This window comes from Aulostomus chinensis, chromosome 11 (genome assembly GCF_037954235.1).
Source record: "Aulostomus chinensis isolate RoL2024-O1b breed Wild chromosome 11, RoL_Achi_v1.0, whole genome shotgun sequence".
Lineage (NCBI taxonomy): Eukaryota > Metazoa > Chordata > Actinopteri > Syngnathiformes > Aulostomidae > Aulostomus > Aulostomus chinensis.
This window is the reverse complement of record NC_141330.1, coordinates 15,423,112-15,437,984: the sequence shown is the minus strand read 5'-3', so window position 1 is coordinate 15,437,984 and position 14,873 is coordinate 15,423,112. Positions and strand designations below refer to the sequence as shown.

The following is a 14,873-nucleotide window of genomic DNA, read 5'->3' as shown; positions in this document are numbered from 1 at the left end:
AACGTAAATATAATATAAGAACAATTCACCCGAGGTCTGCGGTTCTCTGCCTAGCCGCAGTACAGCCTTCCTACCAAAGGGGGTGCTGTCTGCTACACACCACCACGTCCTGTCCACTTCCGCTGGTTCGAAAGACATCTATCGCAGATTCGTCAGGAATATCCATGTTCGTAAAGTAAATATAAGCGTTAAATGCTATTTTAGTTACTATATGTACATATATTGTGGTAAACGTTCATTGATAAATTAGTATTGTTTTTCTCTACAGGCGCTGAAGAAAATGGACGGAGAGAAAGCAAGTACGTATTTTGGGTTAGCTCCAACTCGAATATGTTTGTCGCTTCTTCATGATAGATCGGGCCGTACCAAAATAAACGAACGTATTTTGTCATTCAACATAAATGTTCTTAGTGTTTTGTTTTCTGTTCACGCTTATTTTTAGGCTTTTCAATTCTATGTACAAATAACGGTAACCTAGATATTGTGAGCGCAATGAGACGGCAGGGAGATTATTAGCTTAGAAAAAGTAAACTTACGAACAAGCACTCAATAAAGTAGTTCTCGCGAATATGTTTATATTTTGCTTTTCTCCGAAAGCGACATACTTGCTACCCCCAATACAACAGCTAACTTTTAAAAACAGCAACATTACAATATTAGAAAATTAACAAGATTGTGATTAAAGTTGTCCAGCGTGTGAACAACTCATTCAAAATGCATGTTCCAAGAGAAACGATGAAAGACGATCTAAATCTGCCCCGTGACTTTCCTGTTCTCAGAGAAAGAGTTTCACCGGAGTCGCTGCCAACAGGAGTGAACAACCTTTGGTACAATTCTATCACTCACAACAGCCTGCTGCATGAGAAATGGAAAGCAAATCACAAGGTGAAACAGGGACTACTTTTTGATTCTTCTTCCAATTCATTTACAGCAAAATGCATCAAAGCCTTTAATTTCTCTGATGAAAGGATGACATTTTATATCCAGAAGTTCAATGGTCAAATGAAATGTGACATCACAATGTCCTGGAAAAAAAAATTTACTTAAGGAGGAGAGACACCTGCACATCTGCTTGTTCAGTAGAAAAGTGGCATCATAAAGTACATCTGCAGAAGGTCCTTGTTTGAAATGTGGTTTATTTAATAAATATTTTCTGAGCAAGTGCAGACAGAGTGACAGTCTCTTTCACACAAAGTGTTCTTTCTTCTACGTAGATTCTTCCTGATGAATTAAATTCCCTTAAAGACTGCACCACATTTCGTACAAAATGAGTCTGGACAAACGTGGGTGCAAACTGTACCAGGACTAGTTAGCGGAGGCGTACAACTGTGCGATGGTAATTGTTGTTCTTTCTTTCTCTCCAGGAGGTTCTGTGTTTATGTGTCGGCTCTGCAACCTCTTCTCTCCCAGTCGCTCTCTGGTACTGGCCCATTGCTCCCAGCTACACCCCCAGCAAGAATCTCTTGATGACATCATCATTTCACTGCAGCCCCTTGTTGCAGAGCCTTTGGGGTCCCTGGCAGGTCAGATCACCAAATTGTTACCAGGATTACTGTAATCACTAAATCCACCAAATATTTCAGTCTGTGCTGGGAATGTACTGATAAAGAAAAGGACAAATTAAACTTAGGTTATCCGTTCTGTGGTCTAATTGGGGCACAGAGGGTCCAGTGAAACGAAAACGAGGACGGCCGAAAGGTTCCACTAAGAAAATATGTACTGATAAGAGAGAGGTCAAGGCTGACTCCACTCATTCTCCAGAGGACAAAGACGGAAGAAATGAAGAGAAGAATAAGGAGGAGGGGGATAGACAAGGTAAAGTGCTAGAAGATGAAACTGTGTGATTTTGTTTTGTGTCTTTCATCTTTTTTTTGTACATGGAGCGTAAAAAGACACTCTGAGGGATGAGATGTACTGTTAAGGGACAAAGGATCTAATAAACATGGCAGAAATAAATATTAAGGTGCTGTTGATTGGAATGTAAAATTTAAGAGGATTAGACATTCATATTTTTCGTGACTAGACAAGACGTTTTATATCTTCTCTTTTCCACCTGTAGTCGAAAACGATCACAGGACGTTGAGGTTGGAATGTACAGATTGTCATCGCTTGTTCAGGAACAAACGACAGATACTCAAACACATCTGCCTGAGACGAGAGGAGGAGGAGGAGGAGGAGGACAACGGTGAGGAGTCAAATGGAAAAGACAGACATTAAACAAGCAACAACAGCAGAGGCTTTCGAAGTTTGGTGGTCTGGGGGAAGGAACCTCATTTGTATACATCATTTTATCTGGCAAAATTGATGGTATCTGGATTGATAGTTATACTTTTTAGGGGGCATTTACGGTGGAGCAGAAATTGAGGATTCTGAAAATTTGGACCCTCTGGAAGCTGATCTACATCAGCTACACCCCAAACCAGCAAAACCAGGATGTGTGAGGGAAAAAGGTACGTTTAAGATGAGGAAACGAGGAGTAACACGTTATAGGTGCTCTGAAGTTACTACAACAAATTTTGACTGGACATGTTGTATTATTTGCTCTTTGCCATATGTGTTGAAAAAGCTTCAGTAGGTGTTAGAGAGCTAGCTATTGGTTTTGCTCTGGACCCATTCTTGTTGTGTTCTCACAGGGGCGGGCGGTATTAGACCTCCCAGAGCCAATAAGAAAAGTCGGACGCTGTCTGACGACCGAAGCGCTGCCTCCCAGGAAGAAGGCCTGGCAACAGGAAACAAAAAACCCATCATCAGTGTCATTCTGAAGGAAGATGAAACACTTCCAGGTCAGTCTCAAAGAGCTCATCTTTACTCATTCTGCTGGCTGGACGGCTGTCGGTAGGCCATTTTATTTAAGTTTGTTAATTCAACAGGTGCTTATAAAATGGTTCCAGTTGAGGACAATTCAGCAGGAACTGAGCGCGTAGACCCCCAGGCCCAGGTGAGCTTAAACAGTAGACCACAGTATCTGCACACCACTGGTATGTCCCTATGTCCCCGAGCAGCTTGAACCCAACAGCTTCTTCCAAATTTCCTGTCATCCTGTATTGTCCACATATCTTATTGTTACTTAAAATATGTCACATTTTAATTTGTTTGTGTATCTAAATATGATATGGCTTTTGTTGTTGTTTTTCCAGCAGTCTGCAGTTTTCCACAGTCCATCAAAAGAATCCACTGCCTGCAATGAAGACCCGAGAACAGAGCAGGAGCTGAGGTAATACTCTGCCCAGCTCTCTCCTTAGTGTGTGTTTGATTAACATCCATTGTACAAGCATATTCAACTCAGACACAAATATTAAGGTTGATATAAAAACTGCATGTTTTAAACTTTTTTGGCTTGATGAAGTTCGATCCATTTTGTTTTTTAGTTCCAACCAAACAACAACAACGACGACAACAGCAACAACAGCAACAGCTGCCAGAGGATTCCAGGAATACTCTATCAAGCAACATGCACCCAAGTACTGTATGAATATTTTTTTTGGACATATTCAAGTGGATTTTAATTAGTTGGGAGAAAAGTCTAACTGAGGGCTGCTGTATAAACTACAAGAGATGTTTGATTTTGAATTGTTAAAAGTTGAATTTCATTATGTGTACACACCAGTGGCATCTGGTGGAAAATAGTCGAGGTAGGGCTCTGCCATACCAAGACATTTTCAGAAACCATCCCAGTGCATTTAATACTAGTCCATAACTATTTAGTTTCTGTTAAAAAAAAAAACAGGTGAGTTGTTTTCACTCAAAAAAACATGGTGGGCTAATGGCTTACTGCACAAACTAAAGTTTCCCATTTGAAACTGAATAGGAAAACAATGAAAAGACATTTATTTTTAGTGTTAACGTCGATCGAAGTGAAGTAAAATCTGGTCAACTGGACGTAAGTTTAAACTTACGTCCAGTTGACCAGATTTTACTTCACTTCGATCTACGATGACCTGGATGAATGAGAACCTACACAGACGTCAGTGTTAACGTCTGTTTCGAAAGGCTGCTACACCAGTGCCCCCTCGTGGCGAAGGTGCATCGCTGCGTTTTTAAGCCCGTGAAGGTTATGGTACTGTTAGCAGTAAAGAGGCAAGGCAAGAGGCACACCATTAAAACAGAGTGGAGATCGGATTATATCAACAAATACATTATAGACTATGGTTTCTGCTTTGTCTGGACTATCATTGACTATCACCTTGCTTTTGTTCTTGCAAGTCTTTTCATTATGACTTGTTGTAGGAGTTGCAGTGGACTACATAGTTGATATGTCTGTTTTTTATAGCTCTTTTCTGAATTGAACGACAGTCATTTACAAAATGTGAAGTCAAAGAAATGTGCAAATAACACCTCTTAGTATAAAAGGCATATTGGTTAGGAATAAGAGTGTTAATGATGTGTGCCTTATTAGGGGAACAAACTGGCGCTTCTCACAGTCTGACCTCAGCTACTTGTAGGAAAAAGACATTTCCTTACAAACCTCTACATTTGTTTTATTTTGACTTTTTTTTTAATTGATTCATAATGTTGCCTCCAAATCCAGCATGGTCTGGAACTCCCTCTCTCATTTGGCCTTTGTTTTCATGACAGATGTAGACTGCTGCCACCTGCTGGTGTCAGGCATGTGTTGAACACCGTGTGTGTGTGTGTGTGTGTGTGTGTTCATTTAAACTGAAAAATTATCTGAATAAAAGGTCTTAACCTTTTATAATGAACTTAGAGGACAGATGGCAGTAGTCCATTTAATGTTTTTGATAAGGCATCAGATCTCATGTGTGTGTGATACCAGATGAACCGGTATGAATGAGAGCAACCATTACTCAAGCATTATACATATGCAGCACTTCTGCAGACAAACCAGTTCACCTATATCATTAGCAGCAACATGGTGTTTCTTTCTCATTGTTAGTTTACCGCAGAGCCAGTTGAAGATCTTTGGCTGTGAGTTCTGTAATAAGATCTTCAAGTTCAGACACTCCTTGATGTCTCACCTCCGGACTCACACGCAGGAGAAACCCTTCAAATGTCCACACTGTGACTACGCGTCCGCCATCAAAGGTACATCCAGGCTCATGAGACAAACTCCTGTCTTCTTTAAAAAGTACAAAGCTTTAGACACATTTTGAATGAAAATAAAAGATATGATAGTTGGGAAGTAACAGGAACTAACGAGCAAGTGTTTGACATGAAATCTGAATTGTTGCAGTTTCGTAGCAACACAACTTACTGATGATATTTTTCTTTCCCTTTGCAATTTCCTCTAATGAGTTGATGATGAATTTGATTTTTGAGACCCTTGACTTATTGTAGCAAAACAGCAAAGAGCAAATTCTATGAGCAGCATTATCATTTAAACATAGAACAGTAAGAGACATTTATAATACAAACTGCATTTCCAATCCATGTACATACTGGTTTTGATCTTTTAAAGCCAACCTGAATGTTCACCTGAGGAAGCACACAGGAGAGAAGTTCAGCTGTCAGCACTGTCCTTTCAACTGCCTCAGCCCAGGACACCTTAAGGTGGGTTTTTAAAACTGTAATTAGTATTTATATTACATGTATTGTGGATGTTTTTATAGGATTAAGGTGTTTTAAACTGTAATATAGCAGTCAGGGCTCATTTGGGCTCCTTTTTATTCATGTGAGAGACAATAAACCAGCAGCAGTGATTTATGAATTTGTTTTTCAATGTGCTGGTCCAGCACTGAGAGTCTTTAATATGGTTCCAGTAAAGATGAGTCTGTTTGTGATGAATCTGCTATTCTGGCCCTGCAGGTCCACACGGAGAGAGTTCATCTGAAGGTGAAGCAGCACTGCAGCTTCTGTCAAACAAAGTACTCAGATGTGAAGAACCTGATCAAACACATGGAGTTACGTCATGATCTGAACGACCCGGCTGTCCACCAGAGCTACCAGCAACTCAGGTAAGACCTGTATGAGCTGTCAAGTGTTTAGAAAAATTAAGTTAATTACGTGTTTTATTATCAATTATCTTTTTCGCAATTGCATGTATTATTTTTTTTGCCATGACAAAAATGTACGATATTTCAGTTCAAATGTATTTTTGTAAATGTTTGAATAGATAAAGAGAATTACAACACTTCTAACTGTTCATAGGTGATGAGGGCCCTAACAGTAAGAAATATGAGCCAAATATTCCTTGCAGAGCATCTCAGGCCACAAGTACAAGAAGGACTCAGCAACCGTTTTCATCTGCTTGCATCACTCATCAAAGCATTGAGTCTTCTTCTTCTTTTAATTTTCAGAAGACTAAATGCAGCCAAGCTGTATAGATGCCGGTTATTTGCAGCTCCCCGTTCACAAGCTAAATCCATGCTTTGTTTGCCTGTAATTAATTATTCATAATAAGGCAGTGGAAGCCTCAAGTTTAGAGAGGTAGACTTGTGACTGGACAGTCTCCAGGTCAGTCCCAGGACCAGCGGGGTGACTCTGAGTGGGAACATTCTGGAAGCAGCACTTGCTCCACCCTCATCACCCCACTGAGGTGAACAAGACCCTTAGCTCCTGTAGAGAGCTTCCAATTGTTAATATGATCAGGATGTTCTTGTAAAAGAGAGCATTAAAAACATGTGAATATCTGACCCTCCTCCCCATTCAATCTGTTGATTCTGTCCAGGCTGAAGACTCGTCAGGGTCTCAGACAGCTCCTCTACCACTGTCCCACCTGTAACCGACGCTTCAAGAACCAGCTGCAGCGTGAGCGCCACCTGCTGGTCCACGGTCCCCAGCGCCCCTTTTCCTGCGCCCTCTGTGACCATGCTGCAACAAAGATGACTGCGCTCGCTGCTCATGTCAGAAAGCATCCTTTCTTATATGCCTGCTGCGTGTGTGATGGAAAGTTTGTCAGCTCTCAGAGACTCAAAAATCATCTTCAGGAGTCTCATACTGAGCTAGATCAAGAGCAGGCCTTTACAGAGTCTATCAGCAACAGCTTCTGTCTGATGCAGCCTGGAGGAGGCTTGTCGGGAGATGAAGAGCAGGACGACGCAGAACAAGGGTTAAATGTGGAGGGCAAGGCAGAAGGGGAGGAGAAACATGGCGAGCGTTTGAAAGCGGCAGTGGAGAAAGATGAATCCCAGGATGCGGAAGAACAGGTCACAGAGGAACAAGGAGAGGTTTTTGTAGAAACTACAAACCCCACTGACACACAGGAGGAAGAGCATGTAAAGTCTTCATCAGTGGAGAGACCTCAGGACAGCACAACTGACACGTGCACCTCTGGAGATAACAACACCCATAAACCTGTCTTGGAAAACACACACAGGACTCAAGAGAACACACAACAAACTGGTGACAAAACATCTGGAAATCAAAATGCGCTGGCGCCTTTGTCATCAACGTCTTCAGCGAGAGACCACCAAATTCCACAGTCAGAAAAGGTACTTCAATTCAAGGTATTTTTTTGGTGTTTCTCTGTGTTCTGTAGTTGTTCAACGTCAGGTAATGACTGCAGGTTATTTCCTCAGTGAGTCTACATTAGACGTGTCCATTATTTGTCGGTAATAGAGGCTTTCATAGATACACTACATCTATTGCTCCAGCTGGAAGTTAATGCCAGAGATTCATTTTTTAGCTTTGTGCTTTGAACATTTTTTGTGATCTGTCATTGAACAGTCTGATTGCTTGCATTCAGAGAAAATAACTTCCTTCCAGGTCATTTATGTCCTGTTGAGTTTCTGGTTGTGTTCGTCTGACTCGCTGCTTCCTGTCGGCAGGTGTCCGAGGGTTTCTATCAGAGTGCGTTCCAGCAGGTATTTGCAGCTCTTCACAAGTCTCAGCTTGATATGGAGACTTTCCATCGGCTCAGGAAAATGTACGGAGAGTTGGAATGTCAATTCTGTGGTGAGATGATGAACCTGTCTTGAGTGGGCATTTTTGGGGGGGGGGGGGGGTATGGTACTTTCTATTCAGTAATTTTTAGTTGTTTTTGCTGGGTCTTATCTGTTTTTTCTGTCTGCACAGGGAAACTATTCTGGTACAAAGTCCACTATAACGCTCATGTCCGCACTCACACCAAGGAGCACTCGCATTACTGTTCATTGTGCAGCTACTCCTCCATCACCAAAAGCTCTTTAAAGAGGCATCTGATCCAGAAGCACAGCGGTTTGCTGCTGCCATGTTCTACTCCAGGATGTAAATACAGCACGCCTGACAAATACAAACTACAGGCCCATCTGAAGACACATCAAGAGCAGGTAGCCAGCTGTCACACTGCTGGAATGATGACCACTTCAACACAGGCTCTGAGGAGATTCTCAAAACAAATTTTAGTGCTTGTTAACTTTAAAGACAGACTTTACTATCATGAATGCAGAATCTCAGGAAGGATTTCTTTACATTAAGATCAAACTCCTTGTACTTGAATTTCACGATGAACTGATATCAAAATTATTGATGGAGTAACGCAAATGTGAGGGTATAATTCTGGATGAATTTTTTTATAATCATGAAACTGTACTTGTTAATCAGAATTATTTGTGATACAATTACTTTTCAAATAAACAGGAGGTGGCGGTGAAGATTCTAGTCATCTCACTTATCTTTCATCTCCTCAACCACTAGTTTTAAAGTCCAGTGTGTCTACCTCCTTCAGCCTTCACCTGGAGGGACATGGGACTCAGAATAGATGTTTTTCTTCTGGTGTTTTTAGTTGAATGTCCTCAATTAACATTTATTGTATGTATTTGCATCAGAATAAATTTGTTTTTGTCCAAGCATCTTCAGATTCGCTAAATTATGTAAAGATAAACTTTTTTCTAACAATGTTGTTGTTGTTTACAGGGGCAATGTGCATTGTGTCCGGTCTGCAGTCAAAGCTACCCAGAACACCGACTGAAACGGCACATCAAATCAACCCACCCTGGTAAAGGACACAAAAATACACACGTGCACACACACAGAAACACACACTAACCTAATATTTGTTCGCTAAAACAAGAACCAGAACCAGAACCACTTCCTCTGTTGTAGGCAGCTTTGTCCTAACTTTCCACCATGTCCTGACACTTACTTATAACCATTAGATATTAATTATAGAAGAATTCTCTTGTGTGTGTGTGTGTGTGTGTGTGTATGTCTGTGTTGAACAGATACAGCACCTGCCAAAGGACTGATGATGAAGCGAGCGAAGAAGTGCCCCTACTGTGACTCCTACTTCCGCAAGTCCAGCAATGACTTTCAGCAGCACATCTGGGCCCACCAGGGCGAGTCGTCCCTTTATCTTTGACACAAATGAACAAGCAGACATAAGCACTCACACAGCATGTGTCTGAATCAACGTGTGTGTGTGTGTGTGTGTGTGTGTGTGTGTACATGCAGATTTTGATAATTGTGTGAGGTGAGCTTCCATCTGTCCTGCTTTCTCCTGGCTGTCTACTGAAGACACACTTGCAGCAGGAATTAGGCCTGTCGGTCAAGTGACAGCATCTGTGTGCTGCCGGCATCTCAGAGTGTAAAATGAGACATCTGGCAGTGAAGATTTGCATAGAGCTACATGTTTGTTTACACTTGCTTATCTTGACAAGCTGTTTACCTTGAAGTTACGTCTGTGTCAAGGTGTAGCTGGTAAACACACATCCAGCACAGGTGTTGATGCAGCTCTGGTGTCATGCAGAACAATTATCTGTCCGTAATGTTTTACAGCTTTAAACAGTTTCATTGTCACATTTTTGTTCCTGCCCGTGATGGCCAAATAACACACACACACACACACACACACACACACACACACACACACACACACACACACACACACACTCTCACAGAAAACAAGCAACATCACTGGCAAGCCAACTTAGGTATATGTTCCCTGGAAAGTGATGACTGATAACCAGTTTAAACATATTTTTGCTTCCTACTACTTTATGACATTGTTGTTTGATGAATGGACAGATCATTTTGCATGCAATAATAATTACGACTGTCTTAAATGTGTGTGCCCACAGGTGTGAAACCCTACCTCTGCGGTCTCTGTGACTATGCGGGCCGCAGTAGGAGAAACTTGAAAACTCACATGAACCGACACAACAAGGACCGGTGTCACATTTGTGATCTGTGCGGTAAAACATTCAAATCCAAAGCGAGTTTGAACAGCCACAGACTGAGTCACACCAGTGAAGGTTGGTATTTTCTGCACTGCATCGGCTGAAAATGTTTTGCTGTTGTTGTCCTTCGCCAACAAGATTATGCGATCATAAGCATCGGTGGTCCGTCAGCAGGACAACGCAGACAGATTTGTTAAGATGATGGTGCTTAGGTTGAGAAACAGTGGGATTTTAGAATTGCATTTTATCAAATAGCATGTGATCTCCAAATGCCCTCGAGTTAATGCCAATGATTTTGATTTTGTCCAGGGAAGCGATTTCTGTGCTCACAGTGTGACTTCACCTCGGTATCTAAACCCTCCTTGCTCAGACACATGGAGCAGCACGCTGAATTTAAGGTCAGAATACTCATGTGATACATAGAAAGCCTCACATCACATGATACGAGTGTGGCAGAATATCAGTCTTTGAACAACATGCTTAACCCCTACACGGACTTCATGAACTGTTTGGCACCCTGCGTGGCAACATCCACCGTGTGTGTGTGTGTGTGTGTGTGTGTGTGTAGGTGAATGAACCAACGATTGTAAAACACTTCGGAGAAAAGTCACAGTCCATTTTCAACATATTTTTAGTTTTCAAGTGTTAAAATCACCATTTCCAGAGATATTTTGTGGATGTCAACTAAAATCGAATCCATTTTCTGTTGTGCACGTCCTTTTTTAACTGGAAAAGCCCATTGACTTTTTGGTAACTACTCATATTGTCTGTCCTCCTCAGACCCAGACAAAAACATAGATACCCTTCATTCCTCCCTGTCTGCATTAGGGAACTGAGGCCCTCATCTGACCTCTGTTTAGCTTAACATGATGAATTGTTGTGGGTGGGAAGTGTTAGCATGTTGTTCACTGCTGCTCGTGTGGCTGGGAGGATATCAAATGAGTATATTTTAAGTTGGTGCCTTCCTTTTAACAAAAACAGCTATAATTCCAGTATGTATCTTTTTTTTTTTAAAGACAAAACTTGCACGTTTGAAAGAATATTTTCTTTTCCAAATAATCGGTAACTTGTGTGTTTGCATCTATTGATGTAGCCATTCCGTTGTGCCCACTGCCACTACTCCTGTAACATCGCTGGTCCCCTGAAGCGACACTACAGCAAAAAACACCCGGATCAAGAATACCAGAACGCCGGACCTGGGCTGACTGACCCAGAAGCTCTTAAACAGCAAGGTCTGATTCCTGCTGTCACTGAAGTTACATTTTACAGTTGGAGTTTGATTGTGACTGTGGCCTGTGGGAGAAAGCACACTCTAACCGTTGTACGCACATGTTGTATAATCACACCACTGAAGTCCTTTTGTGTATGACTGTATTTAGGGGGCATGCAGTGTCCTGAGTGTAAATTTGTTTATGGCACCAAGTGGGAACTGAACCGACACATGAAAAAACATGGCCCAAAAGTGGTTGAAGGCACCTGGGAGGTACACAGTATTGATACTGATACACGAGAAGCAATATTTTCTAAGACATCAGAAGCAATTATTTATTGATTTTACTCTGACAAATACTGTAAATTCAGGACATAAATGACATGTGTTTAAATACTAGGTGGAGGAGGCAGTTGAGGCTGAGTATGTGCCTGTGGATGATGAAGAGCAGCTGACAGAAACACATGTAGAAGCCCTGCAGGACAACGGTAACAACAACAGCAGATAAATATACTGAAGCTACTCCACTCAGCCAAACAGGCACCCTGTTTGATTCTGTTTCTCCTGAGTGGTTATGCTTGTATGTGTGCAGGAGCAGTTAATATCCTGCAGCAAATCGCAGAGTTCAGTTCAGAGACCCACAACGCCGTCACCTCCATGGTCGCCATGGCTCCAGGAACTGTTGCTGTCGTTGAGCAGGTAACCAATGTCCAGTCTGACAGAAAATCAACGCTGGTTTAAAGGCAAAGAAAACGTTGATGCTGATTTGCGGCTGAAGTTGCAGGTTGCTGACGAGAAGGAGGTCTGCAGCAACCAGCTGATGGTGGTGAACACGGAGGGGGATCTAACTGGTGACCAGGTGATGGTGGTGGAGGAGGGACACGGCCTGGAGGCCCTGACAGTCCTCACTCAGGGAGAAAACACACACCACTATATTGTCTACGTCCAGGAACACACTGTAGAGATCAATTAGCATGCGTCTTAATAATCGCTCAGTGAAGCTCAATAGATCTGCTCTTGAAGGAAAACTACATGAAATATTCCAATAAACAAGGAATCAGGCTGGTTTCTTGTTTAAAAGTTTCCAACTATTTCCAGTCATTTATTAATTTAATCATGGAAACAATAAATGCAATTCTTACCTATGTTATTATGTGACAGTGAGTTTTATGTATGGAGAATATTTAATAAATCCCCACTTGCACTGGTTGATGTGCTTGAGTTTGTTTTTTTCTGTTTTTGCTATCAAAAATTAAAAGTGAGCAGATTTCAGATGTTTAACAATATGAATATATGAACATCTATATGGGTGAAAAAAAAAGAAGATATGGTTCGCAGTAGAACAGAAGAACTTGCTTTATTGAAACCAACATGAAGTTGTATTGTGGCACATAAACATCCATTTTCTATACTGCTTATCTGTTAAGTGTTTTGTGTGTGTGTGTGTGTGTGGGGGGGGGGGGGCTGACATTGGGTAAAAGGCAGGGTTCACCTTGGAAGGTTGCTTGTCTGTCGCAGGGCCATCAGGAGCAATTCGTTTGTTTTAGTATCTTCCTCTATCACTTAAACATTTTGAAATAATTGAATTGTCTGCAGGAAGACACAAAAACTAGCAGACCTGATTTTGACACTCGGCAGAGGAGTGGATTAAAGGTAAAAAAAAATATTTTTGGTGTAAAATCCAGGATTATTTGGAGAAACAGAGGCTACACGGTGGTGCAGTGGTCAGCACTGTTGCCTCACAGCAGGAAGGTTCCAGGTTCAAGTCTCGGCTCCATCACAGGATCTTTCTGTGTGAGTCTCCATGTTCTCCTGTTCCTGTGTGGGTTCTCTCTGGTACTCCAGCTTCCTCCCACAGTCCAAAGACATCAAGAGAGGACGAGGCTGATTGATGCTCTAAATTGACCGGAGGTGTGACTGTGAGTGTGAATGGTTGTCTGTCTCTATGTGTTGGTCCTGTGATGGACTGGTGACCTGTCCAGGGTGAACCCTGCCTCTCGCCCGTAGATGCTGGGATAGGCTCCAGCCCCCCGCGACCCTTAATATATATAGGAATAAGCGGAAGACAATGAATGAATCCAAAACAGAAAACAAAAAGTTTACATTGGCCTGCCAGCTCTTAACTTGACCTTCTACTTGTGTATTCTCTTCATTCACAGGTGTCACACAGTGTATATAGGGGATGATATAGGTGGTGTACTTGATCATTATACACTGGGAGTTTTGAGAGCTAAGGTAGGTGCCACCAACAATCAGGAGAAAGTCTTGATGCAGGGCATCAAGATAAATATTTGCTTCTGATACATGTGTTGTGGCAGAAAGAGGTAGTTAAGAGGAATCAGAGTAACTCAACTCTTATACTCCTACAAACATTGACTTGAGTTGAGTAATATAAACAGATCGCTCATGGATGTTGATGCAAATTTTCTGATTCAAATTTAAAATTCACATTTTATTAATAGGGTTGTAAATTTTATCACTGCTATTATTTTATTACTGAAAGAATTTTACTCTCACTGAACTAAATCTAAACTCAAGAAAGGAAGATACACAGTATGGGATTAATATTAAAGTACAGGGACACTGCTCCACATGCTGTATCTTGTAATTCAGCATCTATCTAATAGGTGGCGGTAGTGCGCCTCGTCGTTCGTTGCCAACTGCCAAGACGGTTCGCAGAAGAAGAAGACTGGTGGGAAATTTGACAGTGCGCGAAGCACTGCCGTTCACATTTTACAACAAATAGATATTTTATGATGTTTTAACTTTGATAACACGAAATGGACCGGTACGTGTTGGTTTTATCGTTTTGCCAGACTGTTGACGATCGACCTGAAGAATTTAAATGTAAGTTTTTACTCCGAATGAAGTGAACGACCGGTAGTGGAGTGGAGTGGAGTGGAGTGTGTACTATGAATGGTAACATTACTGAAACATATCAGAGGCTTGCTAATGGTTAGTTACAACGCTGGTGGTTAATACAGTTATACATCTCTTGCAATAAATGAACTAACTGTAAAAGCTGGCAGTCAACTTACACCTTCGAACTTAAGCTGTAGCTGCGATGACTTGCTTTTGCGATCAAGTGAATCAACTTGATGTTGAAAGCGAATGAGGCTAACTCGTACCAAAGCTAACTCTGCAAGGCTTTAGTGACGACTCATACTGTTTCCTTCAAAAATTGCAGTGACTGCAGTACATTGGTAATTTTGCCAAATATGTATCAAACCATAAGACTGTGGTTGTCATATAGCGGTCAGCGCTGTTGTCGTTGTCTGCAGGTCTGGAGCAAGTGAAGCAGATATATGATCAACTTGTGAACTTCTCAAGTCAAGAATCATCGAGGGGGATCAATGTTCTCCCAGGTGCAGTAAAACCCTTGTGTGCAGCTTTGTCTTGTGAATTTTCCAGATGTTTTCACAACTGCTCTTACATTTTTTTCAGCTTGCTCTCTCAAAGGAAGTCCATCGGTTCAGAGGTGGTACTTTGCTATTCAGGCCTGTCAGGGAGTGACACAGGTGAGCGAATTCTACAGCTGTTTTACTTAAAAAGGGTGAAGTTTAAGGACCACACTAGCGTGTTTTCTGTGTGCTGACCTATCTGAATACTCA

General features: G+C 41.7%; 2 protein-coding genes across 3 annotated transcripts in view; both read left to right on the top strand.

The window, feature by feature from the left end:
- Positions 1–55: 55 nt before the first annotated feature.
- zfat (zinc finger and AT hook domain containing) lies at positions 56–12,491 on the top strand. Of its 2 annotated transcripts, none has more exons than XM_086218844.1 (26): positions 56–166; positions 269–299; positions 780–885; positions 1,365–1,523; positions 1,663–1,815; positions 2,060–2,185; positions 2,337–2,450; positions 2,634–2,783; positions 2,871–2,938; positions 3,138–3,214; positions 3,369–3,461; positions 4,895–5,043; positions 5,417–5,508; positions 5,764–5,912; positions 6,626–7,388; positions 7,725–7,851; positions 7,972–8,204; positions 8,791–8,872; positions 9,099–9,212; positions 9,954–10,127; positions 10,362–10,450; positions 11,146–11,284; positions 11,432–11,535; positions 11,663–11,750; positions 11,855–11,961; positions 12,047–12,491. In XM_086218844.1, exons 3-26 carry the CDS (start codon positions 867–869, stop codon positions 12,233–12,235), a joined length of 3,558 nt encoding a protein of 1,185 aa, XP_086074970.1. In that variant the 5' UTR covers positions 56–166; positions 269–299; positions 780–866; the 3' UTR covers positions 12,236–12,491. The 2 variants fall into 2 exon arrangements, with proteins under 2 accessions (XP_086074970.1, XP_086074969.1); XM_086218843.1 differs by having other exon boundaries at positions 12,041–12,491.
- Positions 12,492–13,935: 1,444 nt separating this feature from the next.
- mtbp (MDM2 binding protein) overlaps positions 13,936–14,873 on the top strand; it is a 29,000-nt gene continuing 28,062 nt past the window's right edge. The window contains exons 1-3 of the mRNA XM_086217301.1: positions 13,936–14,109; positions 14,544–14,627; positions 14,707–14,780. Coding sequence (XP_086073427.1) covers positions 14,043–14,109; positions 14,544–14,627; positions 14,707–14,780 — 225 coding nt within the window. The 5' untranslated portion in view covers positions 13,936–14,042. The remainder of the gene's footprint in view (positions 14,110–14,543; positions 14,628–14,706; positions 14,781–14,873) is intronic.

Coding starts and splice junctions, on each gene's coding strand:
- zfat (XM_086218843.1), top strand. Junction 1,816..2,059: donor GGAGGAGGGGGATAGACAAG/GTAAAGTGCTAG, acceptor TTCCACCTGTAG/TCGAAAACGATCACAGGACG. Junction 2,451..2,633: donor AGGATGTGTGAGGGAAAAAG/GTACGTTTAAGA, acceptor GTGTTCTCACAG/GGGCGGGCGGTATTAGACCT.